This window comes from Pogoniulus pusillus, chromosome 6 (genome assembly GCF_015220805.1).
Source record: "Pogoniulus pusillus isolate bPogPus1 chromosome 6, bPogPus1.pri, whole genome shotgun sequence".
In the NCBI taxonomy this organism is placed as follows: Eukaryota; Metazoa; Chordata; class Aves; order Piciformes; family Lybiidae; genus Pogoniulus; species Pogoniulus pusillus.
The window spans coordinates 37097829-37124995 of NC_087269.1; the positions used below are offsets into that span (position 1 = coordinate 37097829).

At 45.4% G+C, this 27167-nt stretch overlaps 2 protein-coding genes across 11 annotated transcripts in view; one reads left to right on the forward strand and one right to left on the reverse strand.

The window, feature by feature from the left end:
* Nucleotides 1–10427: 10427 nt before the first annotated feature.
* On the reverse strand, nt 10428–11136 carry NKX1-2 (NK1 homeobox 2). Its single transcript, XM_064145576.1, has 2 exons — nt 11115–11136; nt 10428–11020 (listed from the first exon to the last, which is right to left on the reverse strand). The coding sequence occupies exons 1-2, from the start codon at nt 11134–11136 to the stop codon at nt 10428–10430; spliced, it is 615 nt and encodes a 204-aa protein (XP_064001646.1).
* Nucleotides 11137–16771: 5635 nt separating this feature from the next.
* LHPP (phospholysine phosphohistidine inorganic pyrophosphate phosphatase) overlaps nt 16772–27167 on the forward strand; it is a 110219-nt gene continuing 99823 nt past the window's right edge. For 2 of the 10 annotated variants that reach the window (XM_064145276.1, XM_064145275.1), the window contains exon 1: nt 16772–16947. In XM_064145276.1, coding sequence (XP_064001346.1) covers nt 16832–16947 — 116 coding nt within the window. In that variant the 5' untranslated portion in view covers nt 16772–16831. The remainder of the gene's footprint in view (nt 16948–27167) is intronic. The other 8 variants (XM_064145282.1, XM_064145280.1, XM_064145283.1 and 5 more) reach the window with 6 other exon arrangements.

The window sequence follows — 27167 nt, forward strand, 5'->3', positions numbered from 1 at the left end:
TTTCTTCCCAGAAAGGGTTGTCAAAACCCCTCCTAGGCTGCCCAGAGATGTGTAGTTACCATCCTTGGAGGGGTTTCAGAGCTGTGTAGATGCAGGGGTGAAAGACCTGGCTTAGTGGTGACCTGGCAATGCTGGGTCAACAGCTGGTGATCCTAAGTGTCTTTTCCCACCAAAATGATTCTGTGATTCTATAAAGTTTTTTGTTCATGAAAAATGAAAGGTCGGAAATACTGTTCTGTGCTCAGTTTACGTGAGCTCATTATGTTCACAGAGAGTGATTTGCTATTGGAATGGGCTGCCCAGGGAGGTGGTGGAGTCACCATCCCTGGAGATGTTCAAGAAAAGACTGGATGAGGCACTTAGTGCCGTGGTCTAGCTGACTGGATAGGGCTGGGTCCTAGGTTGGACTGGATGATCTTGGAGGTCTTTTCCAACCTGGTTGATTCTATGGTTATGGAAACAACCTGTTAGACCAACATGGAATAGTTCTGGTACTCATTCTGATGCTATCTGGCTTTTTGAAAAATTAAAATATTCAGTTAAAAAAAAAAATCTTCTACCTGTCACAGCTGTTTAATCTCATGGAAGGTTTTAAAGGAAATCATTGTACAATACATGTTCCACAATTAATTTTGCCTCCATCCAAAATTGAAATTGAAGTGACGTTTATACCACGTAATTAAAATTTGACAGCTAGTAAACCAAAACTGAATACCTGAGATAAGCTAGGAGCAGTCCACAAGATGCAAGCCATTACACAGATGCATTTTGAGGGCAACAAGAATTCTTGCCATAAGAATTTTTTGCTTCATCATTATTCTAAGCAAAAAAATTTTTAAAATCACATTAATAGATTTTTTTTACAAGTAAGCATTTTTGTTTTCAAATACAAGTTTTAATATTATGCAGGATTTCAGAGAAATAATAACCTCCTCCTCTGTGCTAGGTTTGTGTCTGCTCTGCTACTGATTTAATTGCTTTGCTTTTATCCACATAGCAATGATCTGTGGCTGTGCAGCAACAGGTACTGCTTCATTAGCATGGTTCCAGTTGTCATACTTAGGGCGAGTTCACACATCTAAAGCAAGCAGGAAAAAATAGATTGAAACACAAGATAAGTCTGAAAAGCTCTTTGTATGAATCATGCTATCCATTAGTTACTTGAAAACTATTCCACGTGGTTCTCTAAGCCAAACATTTCCATTAAGTTAAACCACATAGCAAAGAGAAGTTACAGTCCTCTGTCCCAGTTGGTAAGGAACTTCACTGTGCATTTGGGGAGGACCTATGATAGCAGCAATTGTAAAACATGGTAGCTATATTTTTTTAAAAGAAATGTGCAATGTAATTTATATGCACTGTAATATATGATAGCATATTGAAACAGACTACAAAAAATGGGAGCTTTGTACCTCTAAGGCAGCTTTGGTATCAGGAAGCCCACTAGGATCTACTGAAAAAGACAGGCTGACGTTTGCTATGCCATGTTTGTTTGCTGCAGCTTTTTCTCTTCTGTTTCTGCAGCTTTGGTGTTTTTTTTTCTTGTCTTTTCAGCAAATTTTGGGTTTGGAATCCAACGAAGAATTAAGCCCCGAGCCAAAGCATCACATAACATCAATAGAATCATAGTAATTCTGTGTAAGAAAGTAAAAATCAGAAGTGCATACTGCCATCAAATCACAGTAAAAGGAATTAATAAGGTTGATTGGTTTGAGTAAGCATCACTTGAAATTTGAGATTTTTCTTAGAAAGCAAAAATGGAAATGTTAGGAAAAAATCTCATTGTTGAAGCAGTTTACTTGATTAAATATACAAAAGACCACAACCAACTTTCATAGTTTACAGGGTTTTTTTTCTGTTTTGTGTTTTTTGAGAGAGCACAAACTGAATTATGTCAAAAAAGTTGCCATTGATACAAGCTAATGTAAGTGTCATAATCAGGCAGGTATTACTGTTCTTCTTCCATGTACAAACTGCAATCTGGGCTTTGTTCTCCAGTACCATTTCAGTCGTTCTAGTGCTGAGGTCACTGTCAATGTGCTGTAATTTCTAGGATTTTGTCCTACAGTCAGGCTTTGACTTCTGCATCGTGGCTGATGGAATTGGAGTTGTTTAGAAAAGGAGGCTAAGGGTAGATCTTGCTCTCTACAACTATCTGAAAGGAAGTTGGAGTGAGGTGGGGGTCAGTCTCTTCTCCCTAGTAACAGAGGGTCTCCATTAAGTTCAGGAACTAGCACTTAGCCTTGTAGAATCTCATCGACCCAGCCTTTCCAGGTGCCTCTGTACAACCTTCCTACTCGCAAGCAGATCAACACTCCCTCCTACCTTAGTGTCATCTGCAAACTTAGGGTGCACTCACTCTTTTTGTTTATATCACTGATAAAGCTATTAAACAGAACTGGCACCAGTAATGAGCCCTGGGGAGCACCACTTGTGTCCAGCCATGCACTTTTCCATTCCTCCAGTTGTGCATTTTTCAGAGGAAATAGAAAAATGTAGAAAGGACAGAACTTGTGCTATATAGTCCTTCGTACATATCACCTGAGGAAAATAAACCTCTGAAAAATGAAGCAGTAAAGGTTGCCAGGATCATTTTTCTGAAATGCTGAATTGGGGGCTTATGGAGCTAGAGCTCTGCTGCCCTGTGAGGTGATTTCAGGAGCCAAGCATCTAGCCTTACTCCCAGGAAAACTGCCATCATGTGCCTCGTAAATATTACCATTTCCTCTCTGAAATGAAGAGTTTCAAACACAAACAACCCTCAAGCAAGAAAGGTTTTGCTTTCTTCTGGATTCTGCAAGGCTTGAAAGAAGAGAAATAGAAGTGGTTATGTGCTCAAAACTGGACAGATTTATTAATAGATTTGTAGGATGGTTTGAGTTGAAAGGGTCCCCAAAGATCATCGAGTTCCAATATGCCTGCCATCAGCAGGGACACCTTCCACTAGACCAGGTTGCTCAAGGCCTCATCCAACCTGGTCTTAAACACCTCCGGGGATGGGGCAGCTATGACCTCCCTGGGCTGCCTGTTCAGTGCCTCACCATTCTTACTGTTAAGAATTTCTTCCAGTCTAAATCTGCCCTTTAAAAAGTTCCTTCCCAGCTCTCTTGTATGTCCTTTTCCAATACCAGAAGGCTGCTATAAGGTTTCCTGGAGTCTTCTTTTCTCCAGGCTGAATAGGCCTAACACAGTTACATAATAATGTATAGATGCTGCATGTGAAAGTACTTTTTGAAGGACTGTTTCTGGTATTAGGAGATTATGAAATAACTCTCAATTGGAATCTAGTTATTTGACACTCAAGAAAGGCTGACTTCAAACTCCTGCTTCATGTAAGCTTGATCATCATTTTATATAGGATCAGGTAGTCCTGCAGTAAAACTCTGTCCTCCTTTGATTTTGGCACTTAAGGCTCAGAAAACATCTACTTTTCCTTAATTGCTATGAAGTTGGAATTCTAAATTGTTCTGGTTGTGCACAGCAGCAACTATTGCCACAGATCTTGCAGCAGTTGCTCTCAGCTAGATGTAGAATTTTATGTGATTCAAAAAAGGAAAGCAAAAGCTTAATGTGTACTCTTTAGTTACCTGTAGATACCTAAAAGACTCCACATGACAGCAACAAAAACATGAAAAAGAAAAGACAAGAAACATTCACATTTTACAGTAATCTGCCCTGCAGGAAAGAAGAAAATCTTGACCTACTTGAGGAAGGAGGATTATTAGAGTCATTCTGCATAGCCAGAAAATACAATATGACATGTGAGTAAACCATACAATTATAAGAAAGAACAAGTTAAGTCATGCCAGTTGTTAGGAGTAATTCTGCAGCTCTGGCTTGGGCAGAAACACTCATTGAAGTCATTGGGAATTAGGTATATGAGGGAGCTGAGGAATCACATCCCAGTTACTGTGGTTATTTAGAGGAAAGGCAGATGCGAGGGAACTGCAGCCTTTTCTTCCTAAGTGGATTTGGCTGCACAAGCTTGTTTTGTGCTCAGTGGGTACCCATGCCTTCGATGTACTGAAGGCAACAGTGGCAGGGTTGCAGGACCCCTTCTTGAGTTTAACAGTGTTAGGTCTGCTGCAGCAAGTGTCCAAAGCACTTAGCAAATGTTTGAGCACACAGTACAGCACCAGTGTTCAGTTCTTCCATAGCATGGTGTCCTTAACTGTAGCAGGATGGAACTAAATGATTTTAAGGTCTTTCAAACCCAAACCATTCTATGGTCTGTTCTTACTTAGCTCAGAGGAAGAGTCCAACACCTCAGAGTGACACCCTGAGCAGTCAGCATGTTGCACGTGGATTTCATACAAGTCATGAGGCTCAAGATGCAAGTTCATAATTAGCTAAAACAAATAAAAGTCTACAGTGCTGGCAGAAAATTATCCCACCTCTCTTCCCATCTCTAATCACAAGGATATTCTTCATCCTCTCTCCTCTTGTTAAAACTGTGCTGCCACTCAGAAAAAAAAATTACACTTCTTTGAGCCAAAGGCAGATTTCGAGGCAAACCCAACAGCATATTGCCTTGAAGACCTCAGCCTACAGTCTGACTCTGTCCTGCTGCTTCACACCAAACAGCTTTCTGAGAAGAGCATAATGGTGTCATGTAGACCACAGGCCAGCCTTGCAGATGTCTGTGTCACCTGAACAAGCATTGACGAGATGACAGTAATCAATAGTGAGACTCTTGCAGCACATGTGCATGTGAATGTGGGGACACAGGGCATGTGACATTTCGTTGGTTTGCCTGTTGTGTCTGCTATAATACCAAACCTGCCCAGGGGTAGGACTTTTCTGTGGCAGAAAACCTCTCTGGAAAAGCCCCAAGAAGAAGAAGCAGGTGCTTTATTACTATGGTGATAAGATACTGATGGATAGATGGGTGACTTAGATATTAGGAAAAAAATCTTCCCCATGAGGGTGCTGAAGCATGGGAACAGGTTGCCCAGAAAAGTTGCAGAGGCTCCAACCTTGGAAGCATTCAAAGCCAACTTGGATGGGACCTTGAGCAACCTGATCCAGTAGGAGCTGTCCCTGCCCAGGCCAGAGGGGATGAAACTAGATCTTTAAGGTCCCTTCCAACCCAAACCATTCAGTGATTTTATGACTTCAAGAAGCTTCTACTTGTGCATGTCAATCTTTCATTTTCATCAATGAGAGCTGAAGTCTGGGCAGATATTTTATAGTGCCTTCTATAGAAAATGCCTTTGCATGGCCCATGTTTGTGTTATTCTAGTCATTTACTGACAGTAGAATTCTACATTAAGACATTTCTTGCAGGACAAAAAACTTTAATTTTTCCTGCAGCACAGATAGAATGTTTTACAGTGCACTGACTCAGAACATAGAAGCAACAAATTAATGTATGCAAAGCATATTTGCCTCTCAGGTTCAGTTAAAGATGTCTCTTTTAGCTCATATATGTCAAGATAGTTTGGCAAAGCATAGCATGACCTACTCATGATAGTGCTGTTTGATTGGGTGGATGTTGGTTATCTCAAAAGCATCATGAGCAACCCTTAGAGCTGATATTTCTACTGCAATATAAACCCTGAGCTATGGTTAATACTTATCCTCCTTGATTTGTATGTTGTCTTATTTTACAACAATTTCAATGAGACACTGTTAGATGACAGCATGGATAACTGAATTAGGGAATCAGAACAGTTGAAGTTATGGTCTTCTCTTAGGCATTGTTTCCAATGTCTGAACTTATATTGGGTTCTTTTCCTTTGCAGCTTTGTTTACACATTTCCTTCCACAAAGGAGATAAGACATTTTATTTGCATACGAAACCTAGATTTAAAGGTGAATTATAACCTCTTCTATTTCCTGAACTTGTAGTTCATTAAATGAAAGAGCTTTTCTATGTACATTTCTAGTGGGCATCACTCTACCAAGAAGACACAACTTTTAGATGTACTAAAAGAGATTAAAAGAGCTTGCTAGTGACTAATTCTAGATTTTGCTCTAGTTCTGACATGCAACTAGTTCTACTTCTGTATGTACAGTCTAGTTCTGACTGTTAGTGTACCTGTAGTACCAGCAGCAGCAGAAGCTAAGTATGAGAACTGTGACAGCAGAACTCTTGAGAATCCACAGGACTCTGATAAATGACATATCGTAGCATAAAAATCAGAAATGGTAAAATGAAATCCAAATTAAGTTGGAGTCAAATTAAGTCAGTTTAAATTTCAGGCTTTCGAGTGCCATGTATGTGAGTTTACTTCTTCCTGGTACAAATGAATTTTGATTTGTGTCCTACAGACTTAACACTTCCTAACCTCCATTCTTTGCTCCTGGATTTTATCAGTGATTTCTGTAAAAGACAAAAACTTCACCTCCTCTCCAGACTTACAAAATTTCACACAGATGGCAGCTATAACTGTCATGAGAACACACAGAAAATGAACATAAATATGTCTAACTCTGTAATAAGAATAAAGATCTTGTCAGTTTGGTTAATCTCAGGATTGAGCACTGAACATCTGGATACACTTTATCTCAGGAGCTAGAAAACTCCTCAAAGTCCTTCTATGGCACCTTCCCACCAGCCCTGCTGTTCAAGTGTCTCACATTGCTGTGACAAAGATTGCTGATCTTGCTAAATGGTGAGCATTCATCTGCTAAGGGCTATTGTAAGCTGAAACTGAAGAACTTACTTAATATCTCGACCAAGTCAGACTTACGTTGGCATCACAGCAGTGAAAGATTAGCAGGGTGACCTACTGCATCATTTGCCATTACCTTGAGATGACATGCTGTTCATTCCTGAACTTCACTATTCAGGACTTTAAACTTTTCTCCAGGCTAAGAAGGCTGAAGGAAGGCCTTCTTACTCTCTACAACTCCCTGAAAGGATGTTGGAGCCAGGACAGCAGCAGTCTCTTCTCCCTCCCAGGTAACAAGCAATAGGACAAGGACAAGAGGAAACATTTTCAAGTTGTGTCAGGGGAGGTTTAACTGAGATCTACACATCATCATCTTCTCAGGAACTTCTGCTGAGTCCACTGTCAGAAATAGGGCCTGGAACATGAGCTTTTCATGTCAAGAAAGTGCTGTAAAGATCTCTTCAAGGTGACTTTAGCTGATACAGACTCATACTGGAAAAGAATGTGTTCAGCTCCAGTGATGCAAGAGCCCTATTATCAATTTTTCTTCAGGAGGATCTCACCCAACAAATATTTTGCTAGATGTCTAGTCTGCTTGTGAGCTGTAAAGCTGCTGAAAACCAGGCTTCCATCTCACTCCTAACCAGAGTGTGGGACCAAAAGAACGCTTCTTAATCATTCCCCAGTCACCCGACCACTTAGTGAGCTGATGAGGCATTTAATAGATCAGCTGTTGGGTACCTTGACTTTCTGAACATGGTACAGAACAAGCCAGAGAAATGAGGTACAATATAGAGGGCCTGAGTAGCCCAAGAGTCAGTACCTTACAGTACCTGAAGGGGGGCCTATGAGAAACATGGAGACAGACTTTTTAGCAGGACCTGTTGTGACAGGACAAGGGGCAATGGTTTTAAACTAAATGTAGAGCTGCCAACCCCCTGGCACTGGCAGGGACACCCTCCACTAGACCAGGTTGCTTAAGGCCTTATCCAACACAAGGCTTTGAGCACCTCCAGGGAGGGTGCACCTATAATCCCCCTGGGCAACCTGTTCTATTGTCTCACCACCCTTACTGTTATTTTCTTTTTCTAATGTCCAGTCTAAATTTGCCCTTCTCAAGCCTCAGTCCATTCTCTCTCATCCTATCACTACAAGCTCTTGTAAAACTCACTCCCTGAGTTTCTTGCAGGCCCCTTTCAGGTACCAGAAGGCTACTATAAGGCCTCTCCAGAGTCTTCTTTTCACCAGGCTGAGCAGCCCCAACTCTTGCAGCCTGTCCCCACAGAGGAGGTGCTCCAGCCCTGTGATCATCTTTGTGGCCCTCTTCTGGACCCATTCCAACAGTTTGATGTCCTTCTTATACTGGGGGCACCAGAACTGGATGCAGTGGTCCAGGTGGTCTCATAAGAGCAGAGGAGAAAATTGCCCTCCCAGTGAACTGTCCCCTCAACAGAGCAGGAGGGGAACGTTCTGTCTGAAGGGATTGGAAGTATTTCACCAGGATAGCTTTGGAGGCCTATGATCAGTGCTGGAAAATCTGCAGTCCTGTCACTACAGATTACCTTTCAGTACTGCACAGAGGTGTGAGCCATGTGAAGTGGAAACGGTGACTCTGAAAGTAACTGTAAAATGTGTTTGTGATTCTAGGCTATAGAAGCAACTAAATGGAGTGGTGGAGGAAAAGGGCTGGTGTTTCTGGCATGGGAATCAAGTATTCAGATTTCCTATAAAGCTAAGATAGCTTTGCCAAAGGCACAATTGCTGTCAAACAAAGAGCCTTGAAAAGGGTCATGAACAGCAGCAAAACCACATCTCAGAGGAGGCAATTTACACTATTTGTGTTGCTTTGATTTGTAACATTCCCTGATTTTTGCTACTTTACACTTGTTAAGGAAAATAACTACTCAGATGAAGGGCACCAGTCAGCTTCTCCAACAGAGATTTCAGTGCTCTGCAGGTGACCAACCATTTAATGCTCTGAGAGCATTTTAGAGTGACAGCCAAATGAAATCAAGATGGTTTTGGCATGCACGGGGCTGACAATCACAACTGGGAGGCCACAAATAGGTCAAGAGGATTTAGGTCCAGTTAGTCCTAACCTGAGGCAGGGAAGTGGTCTAGCCAAGCTGACTGGAACATCTTTCTCTTTGTGTGGGGTCTGAGCTCTTAACTGACTTCAGGCAGCCAGCAATGGAGAGATAGTGTGTTAGCAGTGCTCCATCCTGATGGCTCAGACACCCAGGAGTGTTGATTCAGTGTCCAGAAAACTAGGCAGCTCTGAATGTGTGCTGAGTGGCTGTAATGACCCCATCTTTTGTAACTCAAAGTCAAATTAGAGTAAAATACTTACTTTAATTAACCTGCAGGTAAATACATTCACACAGCAGTTGCGAATTCCAAAACCATGACCTGAGGTGAACCTCCTGGTTTATTAACAGCTGTGTGATTAATTGAGAAGAGACCAAATCCTTTCTCTCCAGTATGGAAAGACAACTGCAGGCACCTGCACAGGACACTGATGAGGTCCACACACCAGTCCATGAAGCAAATGCTGCTTCATCCGAGCACAAAAACCAATTAAACATGGAATAATTTAAACCCCCTTTTTATTTAGACAAACACAAGAAGAGCTAGATAGGATTTATGAGCTATTTTTTTTTTGGTTGGAGAGCCAATGTATATTTTAAAGCATCACAGGAGACCGAGAGGATTCAGCCTTCAACAGCACGTTGTAAGAATTTGTACAACTGCCTAAGATAGATTGTTTTAAACCAATTACTTCCCATGCGTGTGGGGATAGATGAGCCCCCAGCTAAAAATTCCTTTTCATTCCGGTGCCTGTAAGAATGAAGATGAAATGTGATTTTTTTTTCCCCCTTTCTAACAAATGCTCCAAAAAGCAGAGCACAAATAGCATGTGTTTCTCTGTTATGGAAAATAGGCCTGGGCATGCTGGAAATCCTGCGTTTTACTTATTCTCAAGCACAAACGCCTCGTTTTTAGAGAAATGAATAATGTAATCACTTTCTCTGATTTATGTTTTCTGCTTCATTGGGTGCTCAGGGCTGTGTTATTGCCTGAGCAACTGTTCTCTGCAAAAAGAACCATCTTTAGACATCTCATCCCAAACCTTGAAGTCACAGGGGATGAACTGAAAAGGCGGGCAGAGTTAGCAGCAGTGTGTGTTAGCAGCAACTGGACACCTTCCCACAGACCAGGGAGACCTTCTGCTCATCACCTGATGACACAGAGCTGCAGTTTTCCTACATCGCCTCAGACAAAACCCCTCTTCCAGATAGGGACCAAGGACACACAGCTTGCAGTTTTCAGGCCAGATGTCATAAACAATGCTAGAATGTAGGTCAAACAGGGCACAACAAAGACCCATGAGTAAATTGAGAGCCTGGAGAGGTATTCTTTGACGAATGTCTCTGGGATTTGAAATGGCTGTGTGGATCCTCATCAGCATCAGAACAGCAGTAGTGATGAGAGCCACAGCTCCCAAGCTTTCGAGGTTTGGGACATGTGCTGGCAAGTCAAACAGTAACTAGGAGTGTTTTATAACGGAACTTGGAGAGGAATCTGGAGGGAATTAGTGTCAGGCATGTGTAAAGAGAGTTACTTTTCCTGTCTCCAATGCCTGTAATTACATCTCGAATGTGTTAATAAAATCCACTGGTTATAGCAGGTTTTTCCTCTTCACCAGTCCCTTTAACATGCTGCCGTGACGCCTATTCAAAATCAGCTTTGTGACACCAAAATCGCCATGCAACCACCAGGAGCAAAGCCTTGTGCCCTGCTCCGTCCCTCTCAGAGGTGCGGGGCGTAGAAAGGGCCGAGATACGCGGGGCCCAGAAAGGGCGCGAAGGGGCCCCCGCTCAGCGGGAAGGGAGCGGCGGGCGGGACGAGAACGCTGGTGGCGGCGTATGATGGGAAAGTCTGGAAGGGCAGAGAGCCCGGGCCCGGCGGGCTGGAGCTGCCGCTGCCCGCAGCCGCTGCCGTGGAGGGCGATGCGGCGGGGGCCGCCCCGTCGGCGCCCGGGTGCTGTTTCTTCCACTTGGTGCGTCGGTTCTGGAACCAGATCTTCACTTGTGTCTCGGTGAGGCTGAGGGACAGCGCCAGGCTGAGGCGCTCGCAGACAGACAGGTACCGTGTGGCCCGGAACTTGTTCTCCAGGGCCACCAGCTGCTCGTAGGTGAAGGCTGTCCTGGCCCGCCGCGGCTTGCCGCACCCCGCCTCGGCCCGTCGCCGCCGGGTGCCCCGCGGTGAGACCGGCTCCTCCGGACCAGGAGGAGCTGTGGGCTGGGTCCTGTCACTAGCCTCCGTCCCGTCCCCCGGCGGTCCCTCCTCGTCGTGCTCCTGCCCCGCTCCCTCGGCGCTGCTCTCTGCTGGGGAGTGCGGATCTACGGGGATATGCCAAGGGTGTCAGGTTTAGGGGTCGTGCCGAGGAGCACCCTCCCCTTGCCTAGTGCCGAGCCGCCTGCCACCCCCCCAAACCCCGGCTCCTCTTGGCCGACATCCCCACATCCCTTGGCCAGCACCGAGACACTCGCCACCTCTGCAAAATCCTTTTGTCCCGAAACGTGACAAAATAAGGACAATCATGAAAATAAAATAAAGAGGAAGGGGAAAAAAAAAAACCCTTCGCACTCCCTGCTCTGGCATCGCATCTGTGGCGGGAAGGGAGGAGGCGTCGATATGGATTTCTTACCAATTAAAAAAGAAGTTATTAAAGTCCCCTTCTGAAGCGAAATAAATCCCCCTCCTTTCCTCCCCATCCCCGCGCTAATGGAGTTTCAGATTTGCGAGGGACGGATCGATAGATGTCATCTATTAAAGGTAAGTTTTAATCGAACAATATTAGGATCAGGCCGGGGGAAGGAGGCTTGAAGTGGGCACCTGCAAGCTGCGGGCAGGAGATAGGCGGGAGTCGGTAATAGGATATCGATCACTGGGAGCTAAGGCATCCTCCGATGGGGACGGGCTGAGCAATTACCCAGCCCGCCGTCCCGCTGCCAGTCAGGGCCAGCCAGGGGTTCCGCGGCAGCCGACCCCTCCCGCCCCGGGCAAAGACGCTCCCCGGGTCCGCCGTGCTGGTGGAAAAACACCCGGAGCGATGCCCGGGCCCGGGATGGGACAGCCTTGAGGATGCCCCGTAGTGCTCAGGCGGCAGAGGATGCCCCGCACGCCGGGAAACGGTGTTGAGGATGGACACCGAACTTTTCCCTTCTCATTATGGAGATTTAAACACGGCTCCAGCCCTCCCCTGCTCCCGCGGTGCCCGTTCCATCATCCAGCGAGAGCCCCGCACAGGGAGCGCGCCCCGCCGGAATCGGGGGACCGAGGCGCGAGGTGGCTGTCCCAATCTACCGCCGCCTCCACTTGCTCGCCCCGCCAGCGCCGGCCGGAGAAACTCGAGCGCGTTCCTACCATGTGCCTCTAGTTTATTCCTGGCGCTGCCGGTAGCTGCAGCGTCTTTTCCTACTTCAACTCTTCCCAAACTTTTCTCCCGCTCGCCCGAGCCGGGTGCGCTGCCCCAGCTCCCCGCGGTCGGTTCGCGTCTCCTGCTGAATTTCTGGGGATCCAGGATGTCTAAGATGGAGAAGGAGATTTTATGATGGATGGGGGCCGCTTTGGCCCCGCGGTCCGGGCATTCCGGCATTCCCCACCCCTCCGCGCTTCTCGGAGACCTGCTGGCTCCCAGCGCGGAGCCGGCGGAGGGGACTGCACAGGGGCACCCAGACGGGCCGCCTCCCGAGCCGCACGCCTCGGTGCTGGCGGCACTGAGTGAGCGGTGGGGAGGAGGATCGGGCGGGGAGGGCGGAGGGGCCGGCGGCGGGGTGGGGGCAGAGGAGGGGGCAGCGCAGCCATTGGCACGCCGCCCCTGCGCCCCCCTCCCCGCCGCGCTGGCTCCGTCCATCCCCGCATCCCTGCATCCCATCCTCCTGGCGACGGGGCTTTCCCGTTACCTGCCCCGAGTTGTTGGGCTGGGGGGGATACATAGCGAGGTGAGAGGAATCTTCCCCAGCGTGTCTCAGAACCCCCAGCTGCCTCTGTCCTTCTGCCAGCCTGCGCTAACTCACCTGCAGCTCCCTAGGGTCGCTGGTAGGCCAGCAAGGTGAACTTCGTGTCTCACAGGAACCCAGAGAGGAGGGATGGCTCCTGCACCTTGCTATTTGAGCTCTCGATAGCTACCTGAAAGGAGATTAGAGCTAGGTGGTGTCGGTCTCTTCTTCCAAGTAACAAGTGATAGTCCAAGAGTTGTACCAGGAGAGGTTTAGGTTGAACATTAGGAAAAAATTCTTCACCAAAAGGCTTGTCAAGCCCTGAAACAGGCTGCCCAGGGCAGTGTCCCTATCACTGGACAGACTAAAAAAGCTGTGGAGATGTGATGCTGAGGTACATGGTTTAGTGGTGACCTGGCAGTGTTAACAGTTGAACTCAATGATACTAATGGTCTTTTTCAACCTAAATTATTCCATGGTTCTATACTGCATCAAGCAGGCTCCAAGCTTGATGTGTTTTCTCTGCCATCAGGTGTTTCAGACATTCAGAGCTGTGTGGTCCAGGGGGAGAAAAAAGCAGCTTCTCATTTTGGGGCTGTTCAGTGCCAGCCTGGTTTATCCCACACTGGGCCAAGGGCTGGCCCTAACTCCTGGAACTAACTCCTTTGTATTCACACTATTCCCAGGCAGGGAAACCAAGGCATGCCTGTACTGGGGGAGAATCTACCTTTAGTGAAAACACTTTATGGTCTGGTTTTATCTGTAAGCAGGACAGACTAGATAGACATATCTATAACTAGAAAAGCAGTCTTGGCTCTACCCTGCAACAGTCTCATGTCCATGACCACTCTTAGCCAATCATGCTTATTAAAAACTTGCTAGCAATGGATTTATGTCTATCTGAGTCTGTTTAGGAGGAGCCTTTTCCCACTTCTTGGTGTTGGTGCTGTGAATCAGGCTGAGAGGTAGACGACTGAAGGGGCTACTCCACCTGCCTTGGTTCCTAGGAGGAGGTGTAGGCCACAGCCCTTCTCCTCCCCTTCACAGGTGTCTCAGCCTCAGCAGAACTGGGCTTTCTATGTACCACTGAAAAGACATAGGCCTAAAGATAACAGGAGAGCAGGAAGATGAGATGAAGATGTGCAGGGTGAAGATGAGATGAAGATGTGCAGGGTGAAGTAATTAAAAGTAAATGTTATTGTTAATTATGTTGTGGCAGCATTCGAGAACCCATTTGGCACTGGGCTCTGGTACAGAATCCCACACATGTAGAAGAGAAGGGATCTGTGTCTTGAGGATCATATACTAAGCTACAGAAGGAAAAAGCTTAGTTTTGGGGATATCCCCTGGATGAAAATGAAAGCAATGATGAATTGGAAAGCACCGCTGTATGCCAGGTAAATATTGCTTCTGTATTTGAAGTTCATTGAGGTTTAGAAGAAGGAGAAGGAAGGGGAGAGGAGTGGGTGCTGGATAGTTTGCTCTGAAAGTGAAATCAAATGAAGAAAATGGATGCAAAGTCTTTGTGCAAATACTGATAATATTTGAAACAAGGTTCTTTTTGTGGCATAGCATTAGTTTTAAACTATTGTCATGTGTAAAATAAATGCATTGTTCCCTGTTTCAGTTGTTCTCGTGAGCCTTGGCAGCACCAGTGATTTTTTTTCTATATTGAAAGGAAAAAAATAATCTGATCTATGTAAGGTTACAAATAATTCAGAGTTGTGTCTGCAGGAGCTGAGAAGGTAAATTGTATCACTGAGATGAATCTGTGAGCCAGCAGATGTCTTCAAATATCTTTGGTTGAACACAACCTACAGACATATATGTGTGTCAAAAAGCACACATGAGAAAGCAGATGTCCATGGGTTAGTTTTTGCAATCTGTTTGAAGTTGGTCCATTTCCCAGCTCAAGCATTAAAATTCAACCCAAGTGCTGTCTTTAAATTGCTTTGATGCTAGGTGGGTTTCAACCCTGACCTGTCCTGACGGCAAGTGATGGCTGTAACAAGCTGTGGATCAATATTCATAGCGGGTGTCTTGGGCTGATAACACTATCCAAGACAATGTTCACTATCAGTGGAGACAGCTGAGATATTGCACCATTAGTGATGTTGTTTTAAATAACCTGATCCATTTCTGGGTCTATTTAATGAATTTCAGGGTTTAGATATTATCTTTAAGGAGAAGCCAGAGGCTATTCCAGGAGTGGTGATGCAAATCAATGCTGCCAAGGCTCCTCTACTTTTCTTAAAACAAAGTGGACTGTAATTCCACCACAGCTTCTTATACATTCTAGAGCTGTGGCATGCTATCAATAGTATTAGCAATAAGAAAGTATTTGGACTTTATTGAGAGAGAAAACAATATTATCTGTAAAGCTGTGACACCACTGATAAAATCTTATCCATGCTAGTAAACAGAGGAGATAGTTCAATTCTTTATATGACAAGGTATCAGGTTTTTCTTGGTTGTCTATATGGAGCTCTGGGCATGTACAAAAAGATACCATCGAGGCAGGGCACAGCCCTGTCAGCATTCTGGTTGTGCTGACATCAGTCTCAGGAGGTTATGTGGATCAGCACCTTGTTACCTAAGAACCAAATCCTGTCAAACTCCAGTTCCTGCAGGCACGCAGAATCAGCCAAGTCAGTGCAGGATGTGATATAGGGTGCATGGCAAAACCAAGTTCTGCAGCTGCTGAGGGAGCAGTGCAGGAATCTGCCCTCAACTGGGTAACCATCCCATTGTGCTTCTGTTCCCAAGGGAAAATGCAGGATGGAAGCACTCTGAGATTCTTGTAGCTTTAGAAAAGTCTGGTGAGGAGACTGGAGCATCTCTTACAAGGATTGGCTGAGAGACCTGAAGATGCTTAACCTGGAGAAGACTGAGAGAAGATTTCAGTACTTATCAATAAAAGGCAGGGGTTAAGAGGATGGGGCCAGACTCTTCAGAGAGGCCTAACAACAGGACAAGGGGCAATAGACACAAGATGGAACACAGGAGGTTCTATCTGAACACAACAAAACACTTCTTTCCTGTCAGGGTGACAGACTCTCGGGGCAGGCTGCCCAGAGAGCTTGTGGAGTCTCCTTCTCTGGAGACATTCCAAACCCTCCTGGACATTGTGTCCTGGGCGGCCTGCTGTGGGTGACTCTGTTTTAGCAGAGGGGATTGGACTACACAATCTCTAGAGATCCCCTCCAACCCCTCATCTTGCTGGGATTATGTGCTCTTTGTTTCTTTGAAATCAGGACTCATGGTGCTCTTGCAAAGTTATGACTGAGGGTCTGGAGCTCTTACAGAAATGGCAATAATGATAATTGTTTAAAATACATTTTAAAAGAAACACGTATACTGCCTTTACTTTGACCAGTGTCAGACTCAGGTGGTGTGAATAGTTCATAAATTGGAGTTTTCCCCCAGTGACACAAGATCTGAGGGAGTTTGTTGTGGAAGAGGGAAGGAGCCCAGGCATTTGCTGGCTGCTGTTTCATTACCAATGATGTTTTCTGGCCTGTTCACCTTTGGCAGCCCAGATGCTGCTGGCTGTGCCTGTGGAGAGAAGCAGCCTTTGGGCAGGTGGATGGAGACCCAGGCACTTCTTCCTACAAGAGCAGGCTGAGTTGGGTCTGTCCAGCCTGCAGAAGGCTCTGGAGGGACTTTATAGAGGCCTTCCAGTACCTGAAGGTGGGTACAGCAAAGCTGGAGAAGGACTTGTTGTAAGGGCCTGTGGTGCTAGGACAAGGGGCAACGGTTTTAAACTAGAGCAGTGTAGATTTAGAGTGAGCATTAGGAAGAAGTTCTTTACTGTGAGGCTGGTGAGGCACTGGCAGGGGTTGCCCAGAGCAGTTGTGGATGCCTCATCCCTGGGTGTTTAAAATCAGGCTGGACGAGCTCTTGAGCAGCCTGGTCAGTGGGAAGGTGTCCCTGCCCATGGCAAGCAGCTGGAACTAGACGATCTTTAAAGTCCCTTCCCACCCAAGCCGCTCCACCACTCCGCTGTGGCAGACGGCCCCGGGGCGGCGCGGAAGGGCACCGCGGCCGCTGGCGCACACCTGCGCGGAAGGCTGCCGCGGAGCGCGGGGCGGGGCCGGGATCAAAGGAGCTGCGCAGGCGCCCGGCGCGCGCCCTGCCGCCTGCCCGGACTCCGTTTCCCAGCAGCGCCCGCGGCGGGGCTCGGCCGGGCCGGGCCGGGCCGGGGGCGGAATGGCGGCTTGGGCGCGGGCGGTGCGGGGGCTGCTGCTGGATGTCAGCGGCGTTCTCTACGACAGCGGCGGAGACGGCGGGGTGCCCATCGCCGGCTCGGTGGAGGCGGTGCGCAGGTGAGTGTCGGGGAATCGGTGGAGCATGGGTCGGCCCCGGGGCCCGATCTCTGCTCCGAGGAAGGAGGAGGAGGTCGAGGAGGAGCCAGTGGGGTGAGCTGGCCAGGGCCGGGCTGTGTGGGAGGCTGCACCTCAGGACATGGCAGTGTGGGCTTAGCCCCCCAAAACACGCACTGCGAGTCTGGCCCTGGGCTCTGGGGGCTCATCCAGAGGCAAGCAAGGATCGGGTTGCAGCTATTCTGGCTTCTCGACCACCCCAGCTTGCTGTGTTACGTTGCCTGGGACAGGACAGCAAAACTTGGAACGTTTTGGTTCACCTTGGTATTTTTTTTTCAGGCTTACTTTTGCTCGCCTTGGTATTTTGTAGGCATATTTAAGCTGCAAGGGAATCCTCAGAGTTTGGGGATCTGCGGTTCCTGGAGCAGCATGGGCAGATGACACAGAATCGTAGCTTGGTCCCACTTGCTGTTGTCTTTACTGTTGTTGCTGCAGTGTAGCAGGAGTGGGCAGTGTGTAAGAGGTGGTGATTTTTAGACTATTGCCCAGACTGGCATGGTGCTTCTGTAAACTTAACTTGCTCTGTTGTCAAATGAGCTGGGACTTCTCGCAGAGAACTTGTAACCCAAAAGAAACCGAGAATTGTGGTGCTGCACTTAATGGTTGTCCAGCTTAGATGCAACTCAAAGGCAAAGTATTGCCACGGCAAGTTACCAATCCCTAGAGATAGTAAACGTTGTCATTTCCAACCAGGTAATGCAATGCAATTAACATGTTGGCCAAGTAACCACTGCTAAAGAGACAGTGATTTAATTTATAGAATCACAAAGTTGTTTTGGTTGGAATAGACCTTTAAGACCATCAAAGAGAATCGTTGTCTAAGTCTCCCAAGGCTGGTTGCTAAACCATGTCCCTCAGCACCACATCTCTGTGTTCTGTGTCTTTTGGACACTGGAATGGGCTGCCCGGGGAGGTGGTGGAGTCGCCGTCCCTGGGGCTGTTCAAGGCAGGATTGGACGTGGCACTTGGTGCCATGGTCTAGCCTTGAGCTCTGTGGTAAAGGGTTGGACTTGATGATCTGTGAGGTCTCTTCCAACCCTGATGATACTGTGATACTGTGTGTGATACCTCCAGGGATAGGTATTCAACCACCTTTCTGGGGAGGCAGTGTTTTAGAAGCCTTCCAGCTGAAAAGTTCCCTCTAGTATCCAATCTAAACCTACCCTGGAGCAACTTGAGGCCATTTCCTGTTATACTATCAGTTGTTACTAGGGAGAAGAGACTGATTCCCACTTTCCTACAACCTCCTTTCAGGCAGTTGTAGAGAGTGAGGTCTTTTCTTAGCTTCCTTTTATCCAGAGATATTTAACTTAACTAACTATAAGTAACTAGATTGACTTGTCACTGTGTCTGTATTTGCCCTGCTTGACCAGTGAAGCAAGATGGAGCTGGGAGAAAGCAATGGCCTCAGGGCCATCTTTGTTTAAACATAAGTATTGATTTGTGGCTCTGCCTCAGTGGAGGAGTTAGTGGGTTTCTGAAAGAGCCTTTTGGCCCTAAGTGGTGTTTTACTAGCAGGCACTAGAAAGTCCAGGTCTCTTTTGATGGCAAGTGCTGCTGCATCTTCCCCACTTGAAATGTTTTAAATGTCCAAACACCCAACCTGTGTGAAACATTGACAGCCTCCTTGGTGAACACCTCTACAGCCTCTGTCCTCTGGGGCCACCCCAGTGGTGCTTTATTGAGCAGGACAATATGCTGAAACACATATGGAAATCACTAAAATTAATCACATGTTTATTTAAATATGTGCCTGAATTTTGGTGGCACCATCGTGGGAAAAGCAGAACTGGAGAAGATGCAGGTGTATATCTTGAAATGCATATAATGGCTGCTTAGAGTGTCATTGAGTGAATTGTCTACTTTTAACTGCAGCACAAGAGCTTCCAGCACTGTCAGAAAGCAAGTTTAAGGCTTATTGAGGCTCTTGGCCTATTTGTGGTGCTCAGCTGGCCAGGGAGAACTACAAATGCCAAAACGGCCACTGAGAGAGCTGCGTTCCAAGCGCATTCAGTGAGATTAGGCAAAGGGAAAACTTGCTTTTGTAGAGACATTGCATTGTGGCACATGATTTTTTCCAAGAGGCTGTGTATGATTTCTGTTCCCATTCCTGTAGCCCCCCTTTGTGCAATATTTCAGCATGGTTTCTGTTCTCTTGCTTTTCTATAGCGATGCTACAGGCTCAGGATTCAAGAGAGATCCAAAGAGAAAAGGCTTGTAGCAAAATTAAAGTATTTTTTTTCTTCTGGGTGCATAGAGAAGCTTGTTACTGACTGCAAAGGGGCAGACAATGCTGGGGTGGCCTCTGCCAGAATTAAACCTTCCAGGCTTTCCTTTGTGTCTTGCTCAGATCCTCCTGTTAATATTGCTTCCTATTGAGACTGGAGCTGAAGCCTTCACCAGCCACTCTGTTGGTGAAGAAGAGCATTCCTCTGCTCTCCAGGAGAAGGAATCTTAAAACCTCCTCTCATTTATTGGCAGTTGGCATTTTCTGCTGCCTGTGCTGAATTTTTATTCAGCATATAGTATGGGACAGCCTGAATTGTAGTGAGGTGTCCCTGCATACCCAAAACTAACATAAATAACAACTACTACATAACTACTCTTGTGATGGTTTGGGTGTTCCCCATGCCCCCACACTTTAGAAATCACCCAGACTAGACTCAGCTGGCTCTGGAAATATGAATGAAGCTATTTATTTACAGCTAGCACAATATACAAGCAGAGACAGAAAAATACAAGCTAAAAGGTAATACAGAAACACAACAGCCCTCCCAGGAACCTGAGTCCCCAGGAGAGGCTCTCAACCACCCCTGCACCTTCCCCCTGCCCCTCTCAACCTTACCCCAGTCCTAAAAAAGAATAGAGGTTCAGCCAAGAGGTTATGAAGCAAAGTGGGTTAGGCCAAATGGAAGGTGAGGTTAGGGAGTAAGATGTTGCTCAGTCAGCAGCCCAAGCGAGAGTGAGAGAAAAAAATGGCAAGAGTGTTATCTACTGTTTTAATTTCTTCTTCCCAAACTCCTCAGTGAGACTTCTGAGGGAAGTGGACATCACCACTGTTTTCCTTTCACAGCCTATAATCTAGTTCTTCTTACCAAAACATTCTAGCTAGCTTCAAACTATCACAACTCTCAAAGATGAGACCATTCCTTTAAAACCCAGGACATACTCTGTAATATCTGCATTGCTGTTCACCAGGTGTTTTTGACATACTGTTTGGGTTTTTTTTTTCCTAGATTTTTAAACTGTATTTTCCCTTGGGTTGTATGCTATTATTTACTCATTTTTGTCACTGTATTTGCTGAAACCTTGTGTATGGAGGCAATGTAAATGGCAGCTTAACTTACAGCGATGCCAGAAATGTGCTGATAGAGTAGCGTTAAAACTCTGTCCTTGGGCTAAATGTAAGATATTACAGGCTTTCTCTTGAAATATCAGAGATGGCTAAGCCCTTGTTTCTTGTTGGAGGTTTCTGCAATGCAGCAGCTAATACAACCTCTCTGCCTGCCTGACCTGGAGGGGTTTGCAGGGTTGTTCGAGGAGTGTTCAAATGCAGCAAGAGGCTTCTTAAGAAAAGTTGTTCTCATTTGTGCAGGATCTAGTGAGTATTGGTAGATGACTGCATGGTGCCAGTGCATGCCACGCCATGTCCACCATGCTGCACCACTTTGTGGGCTGTCCTAGCGATTCTCTGCAGCTCTATGCACAAGGTTTATTTCCCAGGGAGTGCGCTGGGAACACAGTGGTTGTTTTAGCATGTATCGGCTCTGAAGAGTTTTATGTCAATGAGCAATGGAGCAGCGGTGGTTATAGCTGTGGAAATTTGGGAAAGCAGGAGAAGTGGCAGGAAGGAAGAAAACCCAAAACACTTTGTTCAGATCATTCAGTGTAAGTGGTTAAGAATAGTCATTTATCTTGGGTAAAGTAGCCTTATTTATCTGGATGATATCTGATATTTATCTAGATGATCCTTGTGGTCTCTTCCAGCCCTGACTGATTCTATCTGCCTATTAGGTTGGTAATTGTTCTAGCTCATGCCATCTGAAATCTGACTCATTATCCAATTGCCAGTTGGTCATTAATATTTGTGTCTGTGTCATCATACAACTCACTGGTTTCAAGCAGATGGATTAAAGCTAAAATCAGCTCTTTATTAATTAATTAATTTCTGTATCAATTAAAAAGTCATAATTGCAGATACCTAGGAACTTTAATTCAAATTGATATGAGCTTTTGCTAAAAGAGATGTCTGAAGTCTTTTAGTGCAGATAAATGTCCAATAGGAGTTCTAAATAGCATTTTGATAATTCATATACTACAAATATGGACTCAGAGCATGACAGCTGACCTGTTGTCTTCAGCTTGTCTTGCTACATCATCTCCCACACCATTACAGCAATTAACTTTGTGTAATAACATACAGCACACACCAATAAAAATCATAAGCAAACATTTTAATTTGTGCTTGGTTTCATATGACTGAAACCACTTCAACCTCTTAAAACTGTAATTGGCTGCTTTATTTTTCTTGGTTTTAGCCAAATTCTGCTATATGGTTATTTGAGTTAGTGTTTGATAGAGTAGGAATGTAATTTCTGCCAGCAGAATTTGGCCTGATTTATAGTTGTGATGCCTGCAGGAGGGAGGTTCTCTTGTTTGTTTTTAGCTAGCAGTAGAGTCGGATGGAGCAGAAAGATGACCATAGAAGCTGATGGGCACTGAGGCATCCTGACCAGGATGACATTCAGTTACACTCTTCCCAGTGCCATAGAGAATCTCTTGAGGAAAGCAGCAGTAGTCGCTGTCCAAGTTGGTAGAAGTTGTGAAGAATTATTAAGTATTACAACTGGAAATGCTTTATTTGCTACAAATGTACCTATGTCTTGGATAAGTTTTACTGAGGTTTCAGCATGCACTGAAAAGGAGCTGGTGAATTGGAGGCCAAAAGGATGAACCACAGAAGTACTTGCTGTACAGGATCATAGGATGTTAGGGGTTGGAAGTGGCCTCTGGAGATCTGAGTCTGACCACCCTGCCAGAGCAGGCCCATAGAATCTAGCGTGGGTTGCACAGGAGTGCATCCATATGGGTCTTGAAAGTCTCTAGAGAAGGAGACTCCACAACCTCTCTAGGCAGCCTGTTCCAGTGCTCTGTGACCCTTACAGTAAAGATGTTCTTCCTCATGTTGAGGTGGAACTTCCTGTGCTGTAGTTTACGTCCATTGCCCCTTATCCTAGCACAGGGCACAAGTGAGAAGAGGCTGTCCCTTCCTTCAAGACACCCAGCCCTTAGATATGTATATACATTTATTAGATCCCCTCTCAGTCTTCTCTTCTCCAGACTAAAAAGGCCTGTGTCTCTCAGCCTTGGCTCATAAGGCAGTGCTCCAGTCTGTTAATCATCCTTGTAGCCCTCTCTTGGATTCTCTCAAGTAGATCCCTGTGCCTGTTGAACTAGGGACCCCAGAACTGGATGCAGTCTTCCATGTGAGGTCTTACCAGGGCAGAGTAGAGGGGGAGGAGAACCTTCCTTGATCTGCTATACACAGTGTTTTTAGTGCACCCCGGGATGCCGTTGGCCTTCTTGGTCACAAGGGCACATTGCTGTCCCATGGGTAGCTTGTTACCCACCAGGACTCGCAGGTCCTTCTTCACAGGGCTGCTCTCTAGTGGATCACCTCCTAGCCAGTATTGGTGCAGTTTATTGTTCCTTTCCAGATGGCAGGACTCTGCCCTTATCCTTGTTGAATCTCTTTAGGTTCCTCTCTTCTCAGCTCTCCAGTCTTGTCCCAGGACTCACTGAATGGCTTCACAGCCTTCAGGTGTGTTAGCTGAGCCTCCCAGTTTGGTATCATCAGCAAACTTGTTGAGCTTTGTCTGTCTGTCCTTTCATCAACATAATTGATAAAGATGTTGAACAGAGCTGAATCCAACACTGATCCCTGTGGGACTCCACTAGTTATAGGTCTCCAGATGGACTTGGCACCATTGATCACCAGTCTTTGCACTCTATTGTGTAGCCAGTTCCATCTTGCTGTCCTATCCCACTCCTCTCGGGCTTGCTCACAAGAAAGTTATGTGAGATAGTGTACAGAGCAGACCTCTTTCTCCACTCAATTATAAGGTGAATTAAAATCTTTCTTGTTACTTGGCAGGAGTATGGCAGGCTGGCATCCCCCGTACCTAAGAACCCCTTAGGTATCCACCCTTGGTTTAACCCAGAAGCCAGGGTGCCAGGAATGTTATTAAATCCACCCATGACTATGACTGTTAACTTTAGGTTGGAATACTGGAGTTGTGTCTGACTAGAAAACCCAAAAGCAGCCTGATGAGACAATATGACCCTTTAAAACTTTTAAACCATTGACATTTCTTGGTTCTTTAGCTTACTGTGACATACATTTGTTGTGGGTTTGAAAAAAATCATTATAAATAAATAAAATCTCTTCTCAGTGTGTGCAGTTAACTGGCAGAGTGGATCAGAAAGCCCATCGGTGACTTAAAGGCTTCTTCTGGAGCCAGCCTTAGCAGTGCCTCTGTACTGCACTATTATTGTCTTAATTGATTTACACAGCATTGACATGAGGTGAGCTATTCACTTTTTATCTTACAAATAGCAAGGAGCTGGTCTCTTACAAGACAGAAGGTGGTTAAACATCCATAAAAGATGCTCAGCCTGTGCTCTGTTATTTGCATTTACAGCTGTGCGCTGATAGTGTTGCCATTAGCATATCCATATGAAAAGCACACAGTAGTTGGACATTTACAACATCCTGTTGTTTGGCCAGGATAGTGCATCTGTTAGCACAACTTTCTACTGAGTCCTTTAAAAGAGCAACGGAAATCTTGGGAGCAAGGAGGCTGTGGAGCAGCTGGACAGTCGTGTTAAAATAAAATACCTGGAGAGTCTAACAAGGAGAAAATTGCAAGGAGAACAAGCGGAACTGGGACTGTAAAGCAATTCAGTGTGAGGAGATTCGGGTGGGACAGTTGTGAGCTTACAAAGAGCCATCTGAAAGTGAGTGTGTGACAAGGAGGAGGAGATCTTTGTTGTCACAGAAGGTAACTGGTGTGTGGCTTAGCACACTGTGCAGATGTCCTAAGTTTTAAGACTTACTATGCCTTCAGGACATGGGATAGCAAAACGATTATTATTCGAGAGAGACATTCAAATGAACAATCAAAATTCTTGTGTAAATATCCATTCATTTGTCTTTGCACTTCTCTGTCTTTGCACTTGCTGTCCTTAGGTCCTAAAGAAGGGTAAGTGTCTGAAGCGGCTGCGGCACAAAAAAGATTAAACAGCCCCTTTTCTGTCATGTAGCTTCAGTGGTAGACCCAAAAAGAGGCGCAGGAATTGTTCCTCTGGGTGTTGTCACAGCTGCACTCTAGCCTGTAACATTAGCTATCACCTCGGTTTTCTGAGAGCAGCTTGCCTTCCTAACCTCTACTCATTTTCCTCATCAGCAATGTTGATTCGTTCATTCAAGCAAACAGTTGTGTCCCTGAAATTGTGGGGATAAATTTGTTGGAACACAGCGTGGTCTTTGAGCTGTTGAATGAAAAAGTGTGATACTTTCTAAAGCAGAACACATGAGAGAGAATTCTTTATAGGATAGGCTAAATGAAACCTTTTGAAAATATGCTTTCTTTTTCTGAGAGGTAGAATTAATTATTTACAAGTTGTTGCTGTTTGTCTACAAAGTAAGACTTTGACCTGACAAATATAACCTGGTTTTGACTGAAATTTTAATGGGATAATTAGTAGCTTCAGAGGCAAAACCAACCAACTGCACTTAGCACAGAATGAAAGCTCTTGGAGTTTGATTCATTTTATTGTCCATTAAAAAAGTGTTTTGTTTAATGCAAATATATTCCAGACTTGTTCATGCCAACTGAATCCTCAAGGTTCCTTTCTTTTTAAATGATCACTTCAAAGTGGAAAGTTGCTAAGTATTTTGTCTACCAAAGTTTATTTTTGTTACAAGGTTGCACTGGGTATTGTGCTGCTGTGACACAACATTCGGTCAGTCACTACATGATGAGGAGCCTTGATGAAGTTCCTGCAGTAGGGTTAAAGTCTGGGACTGATAGGAGTAACATTTAGAGGTGATTTAATAAACGCATCTTGCTACTGAAATCATGGACCAGAAAGAACTCTTTTATGTTCTATTTTGTGCTTGCTTCCTGCAGATTCACTTGAGAGTGTTTGTTATTTTTATTAAATACTTGATTTTAGGTTTCACTGTTGTGGCATATTGTTGTCTACAAATCTGTAGATGAATCTGTTGTGTACTCTTGCCCTGTTCAGACAGGTAGAATGTAATTTATGGTATCAGGTAATCTATTCAGTCATTCAGGTGTCCAGCTGTGTGCAGTGATCAGAGGGAGGCAGCCTTCATAGAGGATTCAGCACAAGAGGGACTTAATGTTTGTCTTGATGTGCAGTTTCCAGTATTTAATACCTCCAAAATATTCAAGGTGCTTGAAATACCTGAGTAAAGGCATTGGTAGGCTTAATAAGCTGGCTTTGAACTACAGTTCAGTGATTTTTCAGGTTTTGTGGTCAGTGTCTCAGAGTGGTATTTCCAGAGTCTTTAGTTTTATAGCACACTCTTTATTTCACTCTTGCCCATCCTTAAGTAACATTGGCCTCTTTTCTTGTGGCTCCTTCATATGCATCAGTTAATCTGCTTCATTCCTCTTCAAAGGTAATGCCCTCTTACTTTTTTTTTAATCCCTTTTGCAATCCCTCCTTTGGATTCCCTCCAGATTACCCTCTCTCTATATAGAGAGAGGTGAGCCGTCTGGAGAGGAAATTGTGCTCCTGAGACAGCAATGTAGAGATGAGTTTCAGACACAAGAATGCAAGGGGGAGTGGAGCCATAAAGTGCCCTAGGTAAGGATTTGCCAGGCCAGCCTTGCTATGTGGAGCAGGAAGCTGGACCACCAAAGAATGAGAGTTTTAATGAGCTTGGCTGCATTGAGGATCATCGTTGAGTGGAAACACCAGGAGATCAGGAGACAAACAGCAAGATTTAAGCAGCTTGGACATACCATGAGGATGGCAGAAGCCTGAGGAATGGAAAACTTTGGGCACTGGGATAGAGAAGGAATAACCAGAAAGAAAGCTAAGGTTGCTCTGTTACATGAGAGTGTGTATGGTTTTATCCATGGTTTTGTGATCTCATTGCATCTGAGAAGCAAAACTCTGGGAAGTTCAGTGTTTCTGTGGAACTGGGAGTAGCTCATGCTGTAAAACTAACCAAATGAACTAAGGGTCAGTAAGGACCTTTTAGGCTAGCCTCCATCAGACTTTTGAGATGGTGATTTTGCTTGGCATTATTGCAGAAGCTGAAAGTAAAGATGAAAAGTGCTTGCTGCTGAGATAGCTACTGAAGTAATATGGATGCAGATTTACAGAGGAATTATAGTAACATTATTACCACAAATACACCTTTTAAGCAGAGGGCACATGAAGCACAGCAAATGTACTCTACTGATATGGGCATTTCCTCAGCTGGACTCCAGAAGAACTTACTGCTTTCAGCCAGCACTGAGCTGAAAAAGCCTTTTGCATCCTTTTCTCAGGTTTGCATCCTGCTTTGACAGTGGGAGGTTCTCCTGGGAAAAGCCTGAAAGATCAGGCCAGGGTTTTGCATTGATTTAGAAATGTAACAAAATGTGACTCTTCAGAATGTCACCCATTCATCACAGGGGCTACAAGAGAGGTTTTGTCTTCCGTGAAGAGTAGTGTGTCACTTCCTAGGTGAATTGCTTCCCACCATTGGCAGAGTCAGACAGGGAGGCTTTCATGAGCAGTGGAAAAACATCCCATTGCTTGCTAATCAGCAGTGTCTGAGGGCACAGATGATTTTGGTACCTCACTTTGTCATCGTAGAATCAACCAGGTTGGAAGAGACCTCCAAGATCATCCAGTCCAACCTAGCACCCAGCCCTATCCAGTCAACTAGACCATGGCACTAAGTGCCTCATCCAGTCTTTTCTTGAACACTTCCAGGGACAGTGACTCCACCATCTCCCTGGGCAGCCCATTCCAATGCCAATCACTCTCTCTGGCAACAACTTCCTCCTAACATCCAGCCTATGCTTCCTCTGGCACAACTTGAGACTGTGTCCCCTTGTTCTGTTGCTGGTTGTCTG